At 43.6% G+C, this 20,970-nt stretch overlaps 1 protein-coding gene across 1 annotated transcript in view; it reads left to right on the top strand.

The window, feature by feature from the left end:
- CNBD2 (cyclic nucleotide binding domain containing 2) overlaps positions 1 to 20,531 on the top strand; it is a 44,602-nt gene extending 24,071 nt beyond the window's left edge. The window contains exons 8-12 of the mRNA XM_032420195.1: positions 1,367 to 1,481; positions 5,691 to 5,868; positions 8,039 to 8,159; positions 14,778 to 14,941; positions 20,190 to 20,531. Of these exons, the coding sequence (XP_032276086.1) occupies positions 1,367 to 1,481; positions 5,691 to 5,868; positions 8,039 to 8,159; positions 14,778 to 14,941; positions 20,190 to 20,508 (897 nt within the window). The 3' untranslated portion in view covers positions 20,509 to 20,531. The remainder of the gene's footprint in view (positions 1 to 1,366; positions 1,482 to 5,690; positions 5,869 to 8,038; positions 8,160 to 14,777; positions 14,942 to 20,189) is intronic.
- Positions 20,532 to 20,970: the final 439 nt, after the last annotated feature.

The following is a 20,970-nucleotide window of genomic DNA, read 5'->3' as shown; positions in this document are numbered from 1 at the left end:
AAACTTCAAAAATATTTTCTTGGGGTGTAACATGTGTGCAGTAAAGAACTCAGATCTAAAATTTACAGCTTCATGAATTGTTACATAGGTATACACCTGTGTAAGCATCACCCAAATCAAGGTAGAGATCATTTCTAGCACCCCAGAAGGCTCCCTTGTACTCTCTCCCAGACAAAATTCACCCCCCCCAAACCAAAGAGAGCCACTCTTCTGACTTTGTTAGAAGATTACTTTTGCCTATTCTTGCACTTCATATCAATGGAATCACACAGTATGTGCTCTTTTTGTCTGACTTCTTTTGATCAACTAGTTACGGCATACATAGAATAATATGCAGTCATTAAAAACAATAACGTAGAACCATGTTACTTGGCGTGAAATGATGTCCTTGATGTATTATTGAGTTTTATTTTTTCATTTTTATTTTTTAAAGATTTTATTTATCAGAGAGAGAGAGAGCATGAGCAGGGGGAGGGGGAGAGGGAGAAGCAGACTCCCCGCTGAGCAAGGAGCCTGATTTGGGACTTGATCCTAGAACCCTGGGATCATGACCTGAGCTGAAGGCAGACGCTTAACCGACCGAGGCGCCCAGGTGTCCTTGTATTATTGAGTTTTTTAAAAAAAGGTCACAAGAATCTGTTTTACATAAAATGACTCATTTATGAAAAATTGTCTATGTTATATGTTTACAGAGAAAAGTTTGAAATAATAGTCACCAAAATGCTACTCCTTGTTATTTCTGGGTGTTAGGATAAAGTAGTTTTAACTTTATGTCCTTCTGTTTGGTTTGAGTATCTTTTAAACTTTTAATTTTGGAATGTTTTAAAATTTATAGAAAAGTTGCAAGAACAGTACAAAGAACTCCTGTATAACCTTGATCCAGATTCACCAATTATTGACATTTTGCCACATTTGCTTCTATATATATATATTTCCCTGCCTGAATCATTTGAGAGTTAAATATCATTCATTATACTCACTTACCCCTATATACTTAAGTGATTTTTTTTTCTAAAGTCAGAAATTAACTGCAGAATACTATCCAAATCAGGGAATTTAACATTGATGTAACATATAATCTACAGTCCATAGTCCATTTCACCAGTTGTCCCAATAACATTCTCTATGGTGATTTTTTTCCCCCAATGCCAACATTTATTTAGTTCTCATGCCTATTTAGCTGTTTGAGCTTGTGATGAATAGATAACATTTGTGTTAAAAAAAACCAAAACCAAAACAAAACCTGAAACCACTTGCATTAAGCCAGGTAAACTGGGGTAAGATGCAGTAGAGCTTATCTTCAAAGCCTGGCCTGCCCTGAGCCTCAGGGCTTAGCCTTTTTGTTTGTGTCCCTTGATGTTTCCAGGGCAGCTGTGAAGTGCTGCGTCTGATAGACCTCAGGACCTCGCCTTTCTACTACAAGTGGATCTGGCAGCATCTGGAGCTGATAGACAACAGACCTCTGAAGACCCACCTCAATGGTAACCGGCAGCCACGCACAGTAGGGGGCGCCTGGGCCCTGTGGCTTCCAGTTCCCAGCCCATAGAATCTTAGACGTCTAGAGCTAGAAAGGCCCAGCAGGATGTCTGGTTTGATCCCCTCTTTTCGCAGCTGTGGAAACGTGGCCCACATGGCCCCACTGGGTGAGGCTCCTGCCCACCCTCCGGCTCTTCCTTTTTAGGCTTTCCCTTTGTGTCAGGTGCTCCTGGGGAGAGGGGTGGAAAGGAGCTTGGAGCTTGACAGAGCTGGGTTTGAATCTCCCTGGTTAGCTGGATGACTCACTGAGTACTTAAAGCCTCTGGGTCTGGCTTGTCACAGTAGCGTAGTGGCTAGGAGCACAGGCCCTGGAGCCAAACTGCTTGTGTTTGAATCCAGGGTCCCTCTCTTACTAGCTGTGTGATACTGGGCAAGTGACCGTGTCCCCGTGCTATCAGTTCCCTCAGATAGTCCCTGCCCCATGGACTTGTATGAAATGAAGCAAATGAATATATAAAGCTCTTAGAACCCTAACTGGATGCATCAGGCTATGGTAGATGTTTGTTATCTTTATCCCACAGGTTACAAGGGGGGCTGAATCAGCTTGTGTGTGTACAGGCCTATACTCAGGTGCACAGGAAATATCCCTTCTCTTCTCATGTCAATTCTTTTTTCTCTCTTTTCCGCTGCCAAGCCACCAAAGAAAAAGCTGCATCCCATATTTTTTAGCCAATTTTTTTTTCATTGTGGCAAAATACACATAGCATAAAATTTACTATCTTAACCATTTTTATACCTACAGTTCAGTGGTATTAAATATATTCATAATATTGGACAGCCATCAACACCATCCATTTCCTAATCTTTTTTTTCATTTTGTAAAATGGAAACTGTATCCCTATTAAACAGTAATTAGCCATTTCCTCCTCCCCCTAGCCCCTGGCAACCATCATGCTACTGTCTATCTTTATGATTTTGACTACCCTACGTCATATTATTGGAAGCATACAGTATTTGTCTTTTTGGGATTGGCTTATTTCACTTTGCATAATGTCCTCAAGGTTCATCATATTGTAGCGTGTGTCAGAATTTCCTTCCTTTTGAAGCCTGAATAATATTCCATTGTATGTACATATCACATTTTGTTTATCCATTCATCCATCGATGGACTCTTGAGAACTTCCACATTTTAGCTATAGTGACTACTATGAGCATGGGTGTATAGTTATCTCTTTGAGACCCGGTTTTCTTTGGAATATATACCCAGAAGTGGGTATATATTACTGGATCATATGGTAATTCTATTTTTAATTTTTTAAGGGAATTGCCATATCATTTTCCACAGGGTCTGTACCATTTTACATTCCCAGCAACAGTGCACAAATGTTCCAGTCTTTCCACATCCTCACCAGTGCTTGTTATATTCTGTTTGTTTGGTTTTTAAACATGATATTCATCCTAATGGATAGGAGGTGGCATCTTATTGTAATTTTGATTTGTATTTCCCTATGATTAGTGATGTTTAGCATCTTTTTATGTGCTTATTAGCCATTCACATGTTTTCTTTGGAGAAATGTCTATGCAAGTTCTTTGCCCGTTTTAAAATCTGGTTGTCTGTTTTTTTGTTAAGTTTTAGGAATTTTCTATATATTTTGGATGGTAATGCCTTACCAGATATATGATTTGCAAATATTTTATCTCATTCTGTGGGTTGCCTTTTTACTCTGTTGATAGTGTCTTTTGATGCACAAATTTTTTACATTTTCATGAAGTCCAATTTGTCCATTTTTTCTTTTGTTGCCTGTGCCTTTGGTATATATACAAGAAATTACTGCCAGATCCAGTGTTGCAATGCTTTTGCCCTGTGTTTTCTTCTTTTTTTTTAAGTGGACTCCATGCTGAGGGGGTGCTTAAACTCAGGACTCTGAGATCAAGGCCTGAGCTGAGATCAAGAGTTGGACACTTAACAGATGAGCCACCCAGGTGCCCCAAGGCCTGTGTTTTCTTCTAAGAGCTTTATAATTTTAGGACTTACACTTAAGTGTTTGATCCATTTTGAGTTAATTTTTATATGTGGTATGAGGTAAGGGTCTAACTTCATTCTTGTGCATGTGGATATTCAGTTTTCCCAGCACCATTTGTTGAAAACACTGTTCTTCTCCCACTGAAGTCTTAGCACCCTTGTCTAAAATCATTTGACCATATATCTGAGGGTTTATCTCTGGGCTCTTTATTTTATTCTTTTGGTCTATATGTCTGTCTTTTTTTTTTTTTTTAAGATTTTTTTTTTTATTTATTTGACAGAGAGAGACACAGCGAGAGAGGGAACACAGGCAGGGGGAGTGGGAGAGGGAGAAGCAGGCTTCCCGCGGAGCAGGGAGCCCGATGCAGGGCTTGATCCCAGGACCCTGGGATCATGACCTGAGCCGAAGGCAGACGCTTAACGACTGAGCCACCCAGGCGCCCCTATATGTCTGTCTTTATGCCAATACTACCCTGCTTTGATTACTGTAGTTTTGTAGTAAGTTTTGAAATCAGGAAGTGTGAGTCCTTTTGCTTTGTTCCTTTTCAAGATTATTTTGGTTATCTGGTGTCCCTCGAGATTTCATATGAATTTTAGGATGGATTTTCTATTTCTGCAAAAAAGTCAGTGGAATTTTGATAGGGATTGCATTGAATCCATAGCTCACTTTGAGTGGTGTTGACATCTTAACAGTACTGAGTCTTCCAGTCCATGAACATGGGATGTGTTTCCATTTATTATGCCTTGATCTTCAGAGTTCTTTCTTTGTGCAGCTCTCTGCTCTGTGAACTGTCACTGCCACATTGTCCTCTCCAGACTCTCAGTTCTGTCTCATCAATTCAGGGAAATTTCTGGGCTCCCCCTGTGTTCCCTCTCCCTGCAACATGGCTCAGAAAACCTCCAGGCAGTAAGCTGGGGCAATAGTAGGGCTTACCCCATTTGTTTTCTATCTTGCGGGGATGATTGTTCTTCATGGCCTGATGCCCAGTGCCTCATACATTTATCCCAGTTTTTTTAGTAGTTTTAGGTGGGAGGGTAAGTCTAGTCCCTGTTAGTCCATTTGGCTGGAAGCAGAAGTATAGATCTATGTTTCTTTTTCTTTCTTTTTTTAGATCTGTGTTTCTTAGTAGCTGAGTTTTATCCTACTGTATGTATATACCATAATTAGCTCTAAAGCAATGACCTTTTACAGATATTTTGGGTTATTTCCAATTTTTCACTATTACCCTGCTGTGGTAAATTTCATGATGTGTTTATCTTTGTATACTTGTACAAGGAAACATTGGATAAATTCTTAGAATTACTGAATCAAGTAATCAATCCAGTGCATACTGGTCTTACACATTTAAAATACTGAGAGATATTGACAAAAAAGCCTTCCAAAAAGGTTTACTTGGGGCTTTTTATATGTGCTGTGTTAATTTAGGCCTACTCTTTATAGATTTTGGATTTGGATTAACATTAATTTTAATAGTTGATTCAAACACTGGAGATCTATTTTTAAAAAAGATTTATTTATTTATGAGAGACAGAGAGAGAACATGCACCCACGGAGGGGAGGGGCCAAGGGAGAGGGAGAGACAGTCTTAAGCAGACTCCGTGCTGAGTGCGGAATCCGATGTGTGGCTTGATCCCAGGACCTTGAGATCATGACCTGAGCTGAAATCAAGAGTCAGAGGCTTAACTGACTGAGCCACCCAGGTGCCCCTTAATCTATAATTCTTATAATAATCCTATGAGGACATAATAAAATTAAAAAAAAAAAAATCCTATGAGGGCTCCAGGAAATTACCTCATCCAAGGTTCTATGGCTCATCATTCCTTTATCTCTTACTGTTGCCTCCGTCCTCAATCCCAGATGCATATGATCTGTTAGTGGAAAGTCATGAGCTTTATATCAGGTAGACTTGAGTTAAATCCAAGCTTCAGCCATTTCCTGGGTGACTTAAACTCTGCTGCTCATTTGATTTCTTAAATGGAGCCAGTGACACTTACGTGGATGTAACATATGTGAAGGCTCTGCTCCAGAGCAGAGGGACAATACATGGAAAGCACAGTGTTTTCTATTTTCCTTTATTTCCCCATGGGCCAGACTGGCCAGGCAGGTGAGTAGGGTATACCTTTCATCATCAGCACAGACCTCATATATGCAAAGACCCATTAATGTGTTTTTCTGTGCTTTCTCTAACAGAACCTTCTCCTGTGGAGAGATTTAAGGAATTTCAGATCAAATCATATCCTGTACAGGACTTTAGCTTTCTGAAACTTAAGCACCTCCAGAACTCCTGGGAGCCAAAGGGGACCAGCTTCAGTAGGAGGATTAACACCTCAGGGAATACTCTTCCAAAGATGCTGGGCCCGAAGATCAAGTAAGTTTAGCTCTTGGCAGATAGAAGCGTTCAGATTCTGGTTGAAAAGGGAGATATAACTTGAAAGGACAGAATGTCAGGGATACTGGGGAGGGGGCAGAGGTAGCAGGCACAGCTCCACCCCAAAGGTTGGGGTGTAGACAGAGGGCAAACTCGAGAAGTCCTAGACCTGAGACCCAGGAGCAGCATTCTCTGCCTGTAATCCACAGAGACATTTTAGCTAGTCAGCTACTTCTTTTCTCAGGGAATCCATCTGAAGAAGGAGGGGCAGATCTTCTGGCTCTGATACTCTGTTTGTCCCTGGATCTTTTTGACTCTGAGCCTCTTCAGAAAATTCTACCCATGTAAAGGAGGCAGGAAATAAGAGTCTGGGCTTTGGAGTCAGTTCAACCCAGGTTCAAGTGCTGGCTTGGCCACTTATTTTAGCTCTGTGTCCTTGCACCAGGGACTTGACCTCTCTAAGCTGTAGTTCCCTTGTCTGTAGATAATAGTAGTTAAGTCTTGGTGTTGTCGTAAGCCAGCAATTAAATGAGATAATGGTAGTTACAGCTAACACTTGTGGAATACTCTATTCCTGGTCCTGGATTATCTAATTTAATCCTCCACAGGAGTTCTATGAGATAAGTACTGTTATCAGTCCCATTTTCAAGTGAGAAAACCAAGCTACAGAGAGCGATTAAGTTCCTTGTTTGAGGTCATACAGGTAGGAAGTGGCAAAGCCAGGATTCAAACCTGAGCAGCTTATTAGTGCTCAGTCTTTTTATTTGGTATGACTGTCACGGCTGGAATGAGAATGCACATTGAGGGCTGCGCTTTTGCCTCAACCCAGAGAGGCTGAGGAGCAGGAAAGGACACTCAGTGGTACCTGCCTAGAGGCAGCTCAATGCTGGACCCAGAGCAACATAACACCTCTTCCCCCCTCCCATTAAATGTAAAATCAAAATACCACAATGAGGAGCACCTGGGTGGCTCAGTTGGTTAAGTGTCCGCCTTTCGCTCAGGTCATGATCCTGGAGTCCTGGGATTGAGCCCTGCATTGGGCTTCCTGCTCAGCAGGGAGTCTGCTCTCCCTCTGCCCCTCACCCAGCTCGTGCTCTCTTTCTCTCTTAAATAAATAAATAAATAAATAAATAAATAAATAAATAAAATATATATCACAATGATACTAATAATAACATCAGTGTCACAATCTCCATGTTGCCCCAAGTACCACTACACTCAAGTCCTTTGCCTATTAACATTTCTAGCCTGCTGGCCTCCATAAGGAGGATCCCATGACTTCTGAGTTGTTATTCCCTCTGATGGATATTCTTTCCAAGGGATCCAGTGCTTGAAGTCCCAGTCCCAGTTCTTCTGAAGGTAGGGATGGCACAGACCCAGGTTCTCTGCTGTAAGGAAGAAGAGACAGGTTGGACCCAGAAATGAAAAATAAAGACCATGCTGGGCATGTCCTGGGGGGTGAGAATTATAGGCTGCCTTGTTTATGTGTTGGGTGAGTTTATGAATTGGGTGAATATATCAGCTATATTCTCAGCTGATAAATAATTTTTTCCCTGCCTCTAATCCAGATAGCATAGCCTGTCTCTTCCTTCTACCTCTCCTGAGACCAAAGAAAGCAGAAGATCACCTGTGTGAAATTAATTCCAACATGAACAAAATACAGAATCTACAGGCTGCCCAAGGAAACCTGTCTTTTAAACAAATAAACAAACAAAGCCATTTCTTCTCTGCTTTTCTGCCAAGAAGGAGAGCCCCAACCTCTGCTGTGTCCCCAGGGGCACAGAGCTTACTCTAGCTCAAAGCAGTCTTTTCCATTATTGGACAGCTCTGACTTAGAAATGTCTTCCTCAGGTTGATCATCTGTCAGCCAGCCTGGACTTCTCATCCAGCCGGTCTGGCTCAGCTGCATGAGATCATCAGCCCCTTCTTCCACATAACAGCCTTCAAGTGTTTAAAGGGGGTCCTATCTCTTTCTCTGCTAGCCTCCCCGCTATTAAACTTCTCCAGTTCCTGATATGATCTCTTGCAGAGCTTGATTTGAGTTTTCTCACTTTCCGGGGGCAGTGTGAGTTCTCCAGGGAGGTGAGGTCTCACTGTGCAGCAGAGTGGGGGCTGACTGTCCAGGGCCTCAGGAACTGGCTGTGTGACTTAACAAGCTGTCAAATTTCAGATCCGGGAATCCTCATTCGCTTGAATGTTCCATGATCAGTACCAAGTATGGTGATCTCCCTGAGGAGGCTGCAGTGGGCGCCTACATCAAGATCCACACTGTGGAGGAAGGAGAAACTGTGGTGAGTGTACAGAGAGCCTCGTTCATGATAGAGTGTGTAACATGGCAGGCTGGGAGTGTTAAGTAGTAACAGGAAAGGTTTAAAAACATCCCACTCTATATTTGGTGATATTAAGGAATATTATTGATTTTTTAAGATATGATAACAGTACCATGGTTATGTTTTTTTAAGAGTCCTTATATTTAGGAGATACATATCAAAATACAGATAAAATGATATGACATCTGGGACTTGCTTTAAAATAATCCAGGAACAAGGCAAGGATGTACCCTCTCACTACTCTTGTTCAACATTGTACTAGAAGACCTCGCTAGTGCCTTAAGACAAGAAAAGGAAATAAAACATTTGGGAAGAAAGAAATAAAGCTGTCTTGTTTGCAGTTGTTTGATTGTCTATGTAGACAACTTCAAAGAATCAAAAAACAAAACAAAACAAAACCCTCCTGAAGTGAATAAATTATTATAGCAAGATCACAGGGTATAAGGCAATGAACATTGGAATTTGAAATAAAAACACAATACCCTTTACAATAGCACCAAAAATGAAATGCTTAGGTATAAATCTAACAAAGTATGTTCAGGATCCACATGCAGAAAACTGATAATTATAATGAAAGAATTCACGGGGCCCCTGGGTGGCTCAGTCGGTTAAGCATCCACCTTCCACTCAGGTCATGGTCTCAGGGTCCTGGGGTGAAGCCCCACATCAGGCTCCCTGCTCAGCGGGGAATCTGCTTCTCCCTCTCCCTCTGCCCCTCCCCCATGCTTGCGTGCGGGCTCTCTCTCTCAAATAAATAAATAAATAAATCTAAATAATTAAATAAATAATTTATTAAATAAAATAAAATAAGTATAATAAATAAAATAAATATTTTATTTAAGTAAAAATAAAAAATAAAATAAAGTTTTTTAAAGATTTTATTTATTTATTTGAGAGAGAGAATGAGATAGAGAGAGCATGAGAGGGGGGAGGGTCAGAGGGAGAAGCAGAATCCCTGCTGAGCAGGGAGCCTGATGCGGGACTCGATCCTGGGACTCCAGGATCATGACCTGAGCCGAAGGCAGTCGCTTAACCAACTGAGCCACGCAGGCGCCCTAAAATAAAATCTTTTAAAAAATTATAATAAAAGAATTCAAAGAAGATTTTAAAAAATGGGGAAATATTCTATGTTCATGGATTGGAAGATTCTATTGTTAACATGTTAGTTCTTCCCAACTTGATGTATAGATTCAACATAATCCCAGCCAAAATCCCAGAAAGTTATTTTGTGGATATTGACAAAGTGATTCTAAAATTTACATGGAAAAGCGAATATAAACCAACTGGTAAATCCAAACAATGAACAATTCATCAATAAGAAGAAATGAACTATCAAGCTAAGAAACGACATGGAGGAAACTTAAATGAATATTTTAAGTGAAAGAAGCCAATATGAAGATTAAGTATTGTATATTCCAATTATATGACATTCTGGAAAAGGCATAACTATAGAGATAGTGATCAGTGGTCACCAGAGGTTTGGAGTTCAGGAGGAGGGATAAATAGGTAAAGTACAGAGGATTTTTAGGAGAGTAAAATTATTCTGTATGATGCTGTAATGGAAGAGACAAACCCTTAAGCATTTGACAAGACTCACAGAACTTTATAGCACAAAGAATGAACCTTAATGTATGCAATTTGTAAAAAAAAAAAAAAAAAGTCATTTAGGAGGCAGGGGATCCCAGGAGGGAATGCAGACTATGACAAGAGCATCTAATGATACTACAAATGTATGAAACGATCTCAGTGAAGAGGGTGGGAGAAAAAGGGCTGACCTATGTAACGCTGGAGGCAGCTGGGGTCCCTGAGACTGAAAGCTGAAGGAACTGCCCATGAGCACTGTATTCTAGCTGATAACGTCGTTACCCATGGGTGTATGCTTAACAGTTCTGATACTGCAATACACGTGTACTGAAATGGATCAATTCAGTAAATGAATGGCAGGTGACGGCAGCCAGGTTTCTCATCACTGGAGTAGAAATTTGCAGATAAGCAAGGAGGAGGCTAGAATGATCCATGTGGTAATGGATTTGTTGAAGACATCTGTATGAACTCCTTTTTAGCTTAATATAAATACGGGTGGTCACACGTGGAGATATTTATAGATATGTGTCTCAACATCTATCTTTTGCTCTGTCAACTGACAGGGCCTAAAAGAAACAACACTCCAATAGCAATGAGCAAACCTAGCACCTGGATCTTGGTTTCTTATTTTAAAATTTTTATTTATTTATTTGACACAGAGAGAGAGAGAGAGAGAGAGAGCACAAGCAGGGGGAGAGGGAGAGGGAGAAGCAGACTCCACTGAGCAGGGAGCCCGATGCGGGGCTCAATCCCAGGACGCTGGGATCATGACCTGAGCCAAAGGCAGATGGTTAACCAACTGAGCCACCCAGGCTCCTCTGGATCTTGATTTCTAATACCATTCTTCAATAAGAGGAACAAGGGCTCCTTGGAAAATGATTGATTCTAGGTCTAGGGCAGGAAATAGACAAGATGAGCCTGGAGCGTTTTGTAGTGCCATGGAGTAAGGAAGTATTGGGGGAAAAAACCCTACATTGATGGAGGCAGGCATATCAAAGGGACACAGGTGCCAACTGGAAGAGCTCCCAGTAGCTAAAGCTAGAACAATTTGAGCAACAAAATAAAATCGTATTCGATTATAACTCAAAGTATATAGTAAACATCTCTGAGAACATACTGTATAATGAATAAATAATGAGCAAATTAATAAATAGGGGAGAAGAGACAAATCTCCCATGCAGAAGAATTCCAAATAATTTACATACATCCTAAAGGAGAGAATCCTTAGGTGCGGGCTGCACATAGTGACTTCCTTCTAAAGAGTACAGTACAGAAAGGGGGGGGGGAAAGAGTAACTTTACGGTGGAGGAACCTGAGAAACCCCACCGTAGCCAGGTGATCAAGGCCAACAGCCGTAGTTAAAGTGTGTTGATAGTATGTCCCTTAATATGATGAAATGGGGTATGATGTGATGAGAATGACACTTTACCTCTGTGGTTCTCTTCCCAATAATCCACAACCCCAGTCTAATCATGGGACCAAATTGCCGGGTGTCATTCAAAATTCCTGACCAGTACTCCTCAATAGCTATCAGGGTCATCATAAACAAGGTCAATCTGAGAAACTGCCCAGCCAAGAGGAGCCTAAGGAGATAAGAGAATAAATGAATATGTGTTTTGGATAGGATCATGGAACAGGAAAAGGATGTTAGGCTAAAAGAGGAAATCTAAATAACTCCTTGACCTGAGTTAACAATAATAATAATATATTGATATTGGTTCATTAATCATAGCAAAAGTATCCTACTAATGTAAGATGCCAATAACAGAGGAAACTGTATGGGATTATATGGGAACTCTGTACTATCTTCTCAATTTTTCTAAGTCTAAAATTGTTTTAAAAAATAAAGTCTATTAAAAAACATAATTATCCGGGGTGCTGGTGGTTCAGTTGGTTAAATGCCCAACTCTTAATCTCAGCTCAGGTCTTGATCTCAGGGTCATGAATTCAAGCCCCATGTTGGGCTCCACGCTGAGCATGGAGCCTACTTAAAAAAAAAAAAAATTATCCAATAGTTGGAAGGGTGGGGAATGCATGGATGAAACAAGTTTGACCATGAGTTCATCACTGTGGGAGCTGGGCAGCAGGTGGTCCTCCACCTGCCCCGGGGAGGGGCTGTCTTCTGAAGCCCCATGTGTGGTCATCATCCAGGATGTGGTCGTCATAGTCCAGAGAGCTGCTCCCTTGCCGTGCCCTCAACACTGTTCCTCAGTTACAGCATCTCCAGGGTCCCCCTCATATGCCTGTCACCCCCCGCTGTGGTGGGCTCTTAATGCTCCTGCCCCTCGGGACTGGGAGTCTTCAGAGGCAGGAAGGCCAGCCAGTACTGGGTGGGAGCCCCAGCCCCTGGCCCGGCCCTCCCTCGAGGCTGATGGAATATTTCCAAGCTCTTAGGAAGCTCTTCCTTTTTTTCAGCAAAACTCTGCCTCCTGCAACTTTTAACTAGCTCCTCCCCCAACCTCCCGCCCCCACCCCAAGAACAAAACAGAAGAAATCAGCTTCCTAGCCACATGATGGCCCCTTAGATATTTAAAGAATGCCACTTTGTCTTTCATTCAACATTTCGGGAGCCAGGCACAGTGCCAGTGCCCCGTTAATTATTTTCTCATTCGGTCAGAACATCCTCCATTCCTTCAGGGTAGTTAGTGCCTCCAGGTAAGGCACTCAGAACTGAACACGGGGCTCCTGAGGCCAGGCGCTGGCCTGTGAATGCAGCCTCACACCGCCAGGCAGAGCAGCTGGGGATGCTGGGCACCCCGAGCCGAATGAGGGCACCGGAGGGCGGAATGGCGTTGTCTGGTTGGGCAGACGATGACGGCAGGGCAGGCGGTGCAATATGGCGCAAGAGCAGCAGGGACCGTGTTGTCAAGGGCCTGCTGTGCGGGAATAGGGACCTTGGCCTTGATTCTCTAGGAAGGCCTAGAAGGCTTTGGGTGAGGGCTCGGAACAAAGACCCGCTGCCTCGTTCGTCACGCAGGGCCCAGCACAGAGAAGGCCCCCCGCCCCCAATATGTGTTAGCATGACTCTTGATGAAAATGCCTGTGGAGGTCTCCCTAATGTGTCTTCGGTAAGACTCTGGTCTCCCTGACTTCATTTGTCGGAGAGAGAATGGTGACAGCTGCGCCTGTATTCACGTAGATCACAGTTGCCTAACGTGGGCAGCAGGAGTATGAAGCTGGGTCAGTCTTGGGAACATCAGAGGTTGGGGCCTGGAGAAGAGCCTCTGTTTTGAGCCAGGAGGTGTAAGGGAACCAGCTTCTCCAGGGAACAGGCCGACCGAGGCCTCAGACTGGGCAAGCCGGAGCCATGGGCAGGGCAGAAGGGATATGACAGATTGGGGTCAAGGTCAGGGGGTCCTTATCTTCATTTTGCTTCTAATTAGACAGCTGTGTGGCCTTGAGCAAATCACTTGACCTCTCTGAATCTGTGTCCTCATCAGAAAATGAGGAAATTCACCTGGGTGAGCTGCTAATTCGAATGTTCTGTTACCCCATTTGAGTATTCATTTAGCAGAGAGTTCTTGAGCATGGCCCAAAATGCCAGTGTGGGTAAGTAAACTGACATTCTTCCAGCCCTCATGGGGCTTATGATCTAGTCTGGGGACAGGCAATAAACAGATAAATTAGCAAACACATAAAATAGTGCAAACTGCTGTTGGGAATGGAAGAGAAAGCTGGATTGTGGGGCAGGCTTCTTAAATGGAACAATCAAGGAAGCCAGCTCTGAGGAGGTGATGTTTAAACTGAGACCTGAATGGTGAAAAGAACAAGCTGGGGACGACCTGGGGGAAGTGTGTTGCAGACCAAGGAAGAGTAAGCTCAAAACCTGAGGCCAGAAGGAGCTTGGTGTGTCAAGGGGACTGGAAGGGAGGGCAGCATGGCTGGAACAGAGTAAACAAGGCAGGGTGACATGAGGCCAGGCTGGAGGGCCAGGCAAAGTTGAGATAGCCCAGGCCTTGGGGCCACAATGAGGAGTTCTCATTTATCCTGCGTGCTATGGGAAGGTATTTGAAGGGCTTAGGCAGAAAAGGGCCCTGACTGGCTGGTGTGTGTGGGATGGGTTGCAGGTGGATGAGGGTACCTGCCAACGGTGCTGCCCTCAGTGGAGCCCTGAAGAGATCGCTGGGTTCAAATCCTGCCTCCACCTCTTTCTGTCCTTGGGCAAGTTACTTAACCTCTTTGTGCCTCAGTTTCCTCAGAGTATAGTGGTTAAAAGCATGGACTCCGAAGACAGATCCCCTGGGCTCAAATGCTAGCTTTATTGCTTCCATGCTATGTGATGTTGGACAAGTTTCTCAATCTCAGCAGCATCCTCTGTAAAATGAGGATAACAATAGGACCCACCTCATGGGGGACCGTGATGGTGTCAAATGAGTTATACCCACGGCAGCAGCAAGAGGGCCTGGGATGTAGCGAATGCTCAATAAATATTGCTGTCGTATCATCATCATCATCATGGCCAGGGAGCCAGAGGAGTAACTGAGCTGCAGAGAGGAGGCCAGTGACCCCTGAGGTCTGTGAGGGACAGAGAAGGTAACTGAGGCCCAGTGGGGTCACATGAGCAGAGACCTGCAGAGAGGATGAGGGAGGGTGTGGTGGCTGCGGAAGGGAAGATTTAGAAGAGGAAGACTCGCTGTTGGAATTCTGTCACTGCATGAGGAGGAGAAAATTGGCTTTACTTGGCACAAGAGTCGAGATTGGACATGGGGAAAACCTTGTGAAAAGCTGTACCCTGAAGAGTGTGATTCTTGGAAAGCCTGCATGGAGGTAGGACACGGACAAAGTGCCTTCCTTACAGGCTCTTCTAATCCCAACCGTCAGAGGCCTTTGATGTCATGTAGCAGAAGGAGCCCTGACCTTCTCCCCATCACTTGCAGAATGACCCCCAGATGGATTCACCGTCTGTCTGGGGCCTCGTTTTTCCTATCTAGATAATCTGCTGGTAGAAGTGGACAGTCTCTGAGGTCAAACTTTCTGGAACTTTCTGTTCCCCAGGGCCTTCACCAGATCCTCCTCCCGGAGAACCAGCGTGACATGCGGCCCTTGATCCTCGTGAGCCTGGGAGCTGAGATGATACGGGTGAGGAAAGAAAAATTCTGTGAACTGATCGACAGCGAGGTAACAGAGAAGTTGTCCAGGTTCAAGGTCAACTACCCCAGGTCAGTGCTGGAAATGTGCATACATCCCACCAGACCGAATAAAACAAATTTTCACCTATTGTTTTAGTTAAAGAAAGAAAAAAAGTGCTAATACCTAATGCTGAGAAGGGGGGAATGAAACCGGTAGTTGCTGGTATCCCTTAAATTGTCTCAATCCTTTTGATAATAATTTTAGTATTATGTTACAAGGGCTATACCCTTTGAAGTAAAGGTCTACCTTTGAATTTATGTAATTAAATTATGGGAATAGCTACATGCGCTGAGATGTTCATAGCAGCCATATTCATGATAGAGAGAAAAACCACTACCACCACCACCCACACGTGTCACACTAAGGAGATAGTTTAGAAATTGTGGTGTGTTTCTTTGATAGAGCATAACTGTTGTATTAAAAAAATTGTAAGTTTAATGACTCTGTAGCAGTAGGGTAAAATAGGTGATATAATGATACACGAAAAGGATGCAAAATTGTATATATTCTATGGCTATGCCTTTGTAAAACACAAGAGAAAAACCTAGAAGGAAATAAACAAAAGCGATGACATCTGTGATGTTGAAAATTTGTAAGAGTCATTCTGTCTAGAAGGTGAGACTAAAATGTACTTCCTGGTTATTGTTATGTATTCCTCTCATATTGTTTTTGCTGTGTGTGTGCATTGCTTTTATAATGAGGGAAGAAAATAAATACTTTCTTTCTTTAGTTTAACTTTTACTTAGTTAACTTACAGTGAAATATTGGTTTCTGGAGTAGAATTCAGTGATTCATCACAACAAGTGTCCTCCTTCATACCCATCCCCCATGGAGCCCATTCCCCCACCCACCTCCCTCCATCAACCCTCAGTTTGTTCTCTAATGTTAAAGAGTTTCTTATGGTTTGTTTCCCTCTCTCCTTTTCTCCCCCCTTCCCATATGTTTATCTGTTTTCTTTGTTAAATTCCCACCTATGAGTGAGATCATATGGTATTTGTCTTTCTCTGACTGACTTACTTCACTTAGCATGATACACTCTAGTTCCATCCATGTTGCTGCAAATGGCAAGATTTCATTCTTTTTGCTGATTGAGTAATATTCCATACATATATCCACTCCATATCTTCTTCATCCATTCATCAGTCAATGGGCATTTGGGCGCTCTCCATAGTTTGGCGAAAAGAAATACTTTTTAAAATCTGTTGTCAGGGGGTGCCTGGATGGCTCAGTTGGTTGAGTGTTGACTCTTGATTTCAGCTCAGGTCATGATCTCAGGGTTGTGATATCGAGCCCTGTGTCGGGCTCTGTGCTGGGAGTGGAGTCTGCTTAAGATTCTCTCTCTCTCTCTCTCCCTCTCTCCCCCTCTCTCCCTCTGCCCCTCCCCACCGCCTCCCCCCCTAAAAAAAAAGTTGTTGTCAGGAGAGTGGCATTCCTTTTTTCCTTTATTCTCCAAATGTTTGGTAATGATGATATTACTTTTATAATTAAAAAAATAAAATATCTTGAAAGATTCGATCAAAATATTTCTTTTTACTTTTCCCTGGTTTTCAAATTTTCCAGAGTGAATACTTCTATAATGTCAAAAAACCCTATTTTTTAATGTAAAAGTTAACTGGACCAGTGGTTGTAAAATTATTTTGATCTCACACTGTTATTACTAAGAAGTGTTTGAGTATATACCCCCTAGAATTTATGTAAATATGAATAACATATGTTAATTTATTATTATTACATACATATATTGCTGTGCTAAAATATACATTATGGACATACCAAAATAGATCTTTAGAAGAATAAGACAAAGATGAATATAAATGATGTCCTGTATTTTTTTCACACACCCCAGTGGATCTTGTTCACCTCACTAGATGACATGACCCTACACCCACACTTTGGGACCCCTAGCCTAGACCCCTGGTCTTACCACTGGGCCCCCTGCCTCAATCTCCTCCCCACTAGATCCTTTCTGTTATCTGTGCTCTTGCTAAAACCCAGATCTGGCCATGTTAAACTCCTGCATAAAACCTTTCAGTGTCGGGGCACCTGGGTGGCTCAGTTGGTTAAACATCTGCCTTCGGCTCAGGTCATGATCTTAGGGTCCTGGGATGGAGCCCCATGCCCCCCCCCCACTTGCTCAGCAGGGAGTCTGCTTCTCCCTCTCCCTCTGCCCCTCCCTGCTGCTCAAGCTTGCTCTCTCTCAAATAAATAAAATCTTAAAAAAAAAAAAGGTATTTTAGGAGCCTTAGAACCTCAAATGATGCCTGGCACATGATGGGTATCAGTTAATGCCTGTTGAATTAAAATTCAGAAGAGGTTTCTATAGGCCTGAGGGCGGCAGATGCTTGAGCCCTCAGCATCTGTGCCTCTCGGTCAGCACTCGGCTGCAATGGTCCACAGTGCTGACAGATAGAATTCCGGCTTATCCATTCACTATTGAACTCATGGCTTCTAGACTGCTAAAGCAGGCAGAAAACATATCCATTATTTAGCTCAATTCCTCCATGTTTTAATTGAGGATTGTGAAGCCCAGGGAAGAGGACGTGACATCCTGAAGATCACACACTCAGTGACAGTGACACCTGTCCTGCAAATGCTATGAGCTGGAGAAGCTGAGGTCTCTCCCGTGCAAAGCACGCCACGCAGAATGGAACCAACAGCTGAATTCCCAAGAGAGAAGGGAAATCTCCGAGGGCCAAAATGAAGGAGAACCTAAAAGATCTAGTGTGGGATTGCCCGGTGGGTGTGGGCTGGGCCGGGGATTAAGGCCATCATGGGCTGAAGTTTTTTTTTTTTTTAATTTATTTGACAGAGAGAAAGACAGCCAGAGAGGGAACACAAGCAGGGGGAGTGGGAGAGGGAGAGGCAGGCTTCCCGCGGAGCAGGCAGCCCGATGCGGGGCTCGGTCCCAGGACCCTGGGATCATGACCTGAGCCGAAGGCAGACGCCTAACGACTGAGCCACCCAGGTGCCCCATGGGCTGAAGTTTTTATAGCCTGCGGGGACAGATGAAACTTTTAGTTCACGTGAGGCAGAGATTGGAAGTGAAAGCCCTGCAGCAAGCTGAGACCTTTAGAAGAGTGACCCCATTTGTGAAAAAATTAACTAGAAATCAATATGACCATCAGCATCAGGAGGCGACATGGACTCTTGTATGTCTGAACTTGGACTGAGTCCCCCCCCCAAAAAAAAGCGCCCCTAAGAATCTGTAATCACACGCTTGCCCCCTCCTAGGTTTTGGTGAGTCCTGTAAGCATCTTTGAACCCCAGTGTCCATGTTTGTGAAATGGGTAGTTGTAAGGATTAAATGGGTTAACAAGTAAATGCTGGGCACATGGTAAGTGCTAAGTCAGAGTTAGGTGTTGCCGGTTTTTTTGTTTTTTTGTTTTTTTTTAATGGAAGAAATTGGGAGTTAGTGGAATTTCCTAAGTGGAGTATACAGTGGCGTGCTGGTGAATGTTTAACAACCAGCTCTCTGGGAGGTGGATGGTGGGGAAGCCCGATTTGAAGGGCTTACTGATTTCTGTGGTGTACATATTCCCACCATGGCCAATTTCCACCTACCAACCTGATGTCACTGAACACACGGGGTTGAGAGGTGCACATAATCACCACTAAGCTGAGAGGAGCTGACTTTAGCCCGTTCTGACCTCTGGATTTTCTATTAAGTTGATCTCTGTGGACCAAAGTTGACCCTGCCCTGGTCAATATAATGTTGCCAGAAGAATGTTCTTTTTTTTTTTCTGAAGAATGTTCTAATTCGTTAGCGACTTATTAGGCTTGCTTCCTTAGGTGAGAGCACAGGCAAGTCAGTGGAAATGGAACACGCCCTTCCCTTGCTGTGGTCTCAGAAGGAACTAAGCCAATGAGTGCTGAGCCCGCTCCCCTCCCCCACGTTCCCCACCCTCCGGAGCTCCTGCTGGGGTAGGGGATGGAATAGAGCCAGGGCACCAAGACCAGTCCAAGGCAGCCACCAATCTACTTTCCGTCTCCATAGATTTGCTTGTTCAGGACATTTCACATAAATGGGATCATAAAATGTGTCGTCTTTTGTGACTGGCTTCTTAGCATAGTGTTTTCAAGTTTTATCCATGTTGTAGTATGTAGTATCCTTTTTTTTTTTTTTTAAGATTTTATTTATTTATTTGAGAGAGAGAGAGGGAGGGAGGGAGGAAGGGAGAGAGAGCGAGAATCTTAAGCAGACTCCATGCTGAGTGAGGAGCCCAACACGGAACTTGACCTCACAACCCTGAGATCATGACCTGAGCCGAAACCAAGAGTCGATGCTTAACCAACTGAGCCACCCAGGCACCCTGACTTCATTACTTTTTAGTGTCAAATGATATTCCGTTGCATGTATATATCACATTTTATCCATTCGTCAGTGGATGGATGTTTGGGTTGTTTCCACTTATTGGCCATGATGAATAACGCTGCTATGAACATTCTTGTGCAAGGCTTTGCATGGACATAGGTTTTCGTTTCTCTTGGGCATATACCTAGGAGTAAAATTGCTAGGTTGTAAGTTAACTCTGTTTAACCTTCTGAGGAACTGCCAGACTCTTATCCAAAGTGGCCGCACCAGTTTACTTTCCCATCAGCAGTGTACCAAAACCCTTGTTTTAATATCTCCACCTCATTACACATTTTTATGTCTTTTTAATTATAGCCATCCTAGTGGGCATAAGCGGTATCTCATTGTGGCTTTGCCTTACGTTTCCTTGATGGATAAATGGTTACCTATATAATTTAACTTTTTAGTAGCCACATTATAAGAAGTAAAAAGACTGATGAATCACAGACCTGTACCCCTGAAACAAATAATACATTACATGTTAATAAAAAAAAGAAGTAAAAAGAAATGAGTGAAATTGCTTTTTAAAATATATTTTATTGAATTCAGTGTGTCTCAAATATTATCATTTCAACATGTAATCAACACAAATGTTATTAATGAGAGTCTCTATATTTGTTTTTGCTCTAAGTCTTTGAAATCTGGTGTGTATTTTAAACTCACAGCACATCTCTAATTCAGACTGGCCACACCACAGGTACTCAGTGGCCACATGTGGCTCGTGGCCACCGCACAGAGCAGCGCGGTTCTAGGGGAAGAAGGTGTGGAAAGGCAGAGGAGGCAGAGAGGAGTCTGGGCAGAGGTACCCAGGTGGGACAGAGCACACTGTGTTGAGGAATTGGAAGAGTGGCAGGAGGCAAGACTGGAGGGGCAGGGGGAAAGGAGGGGCTGGTGTGGGAAACTCAGCATCTACCCCTCACCTTTAGTGATGACGATCTGTGCCGGAAGTTCCTTCAGCAGAACAGCTGGGATAGCTTTCGGAAGGACCTACTGCGGCTGCTGGTGAAGCCTCGTCAGCGCCCACCGTTCACCCCGATCAGGCCCAAGAAGAAGGCGATCTACAGCCCCAAGTCTCTGATTCTGGATTTGTGCAGCTTCAACAAGGAGACTAAACCTTGTCATCCCGTTTTCATGGCACCCCAGAAATACCTCCCCCCATTGAGGATCGTCGAAGCCATCACAGCACCCCGATATAAAATCCAAGAACTCCTGCCTCAGTATAAGAATGCAGGAGTCCTTGTTTAGACCCAATAAAAGATGTTGGGTTGTCACCCTGTTTCCTGAGCGACCACCATGGGAGTTGCGGGGTTCAGAGTCAGGGCTCCTGGGGGCTGTGGGTCTGGAGAGATGTTTGGGGGTGGCAGCTGGGGCACTCTCTCCCCTGATACTTGTGGGGCTTGAGTGAGTGGATGGTCAGGAGGCTGGGTGTGGATGGGTTAAGCCCTGGGGGTGGTCTCAGGGTGGGAGGGTCTTCTCTGGTGAGACGGATGGGAGGTACAGAGGGGCTCAGATCAAAGTGAGCAAGACTGGGGTTGCAAACTCAACTGCCTTCCGGAGGCCAGGCAGGTCATGTAAAGAGTGCGTCAGAAGGACTGGGAAGGCAGCAGGCAGTGGTGGGGACTGGTACACACATTCCCCATCCAGATGGAGCAACTGCTCCGTATCCTCATTCAATGCCATGCCAGGAAATAATGCAGGCCTGGTACT

Source organism: Phoca vitulina, unplaced genomic scaffold (assembly GCF_004348235.1).
Source record: "Phoca vitulina isolate PV1807 unplaced genomic scaffold, GSC_HSeal_1.0 scaffold22, whole genome shotgun sequence".
Taxonomy (NCBI): Eukaryota; Metazoa; Chordata; class Mammalia; order Carnivora; family Phocidae; genus Phoca; species Phoca vitulina.
This window is presented reverse-complemented; position numbering and strand designations above follow the sequence as displayed.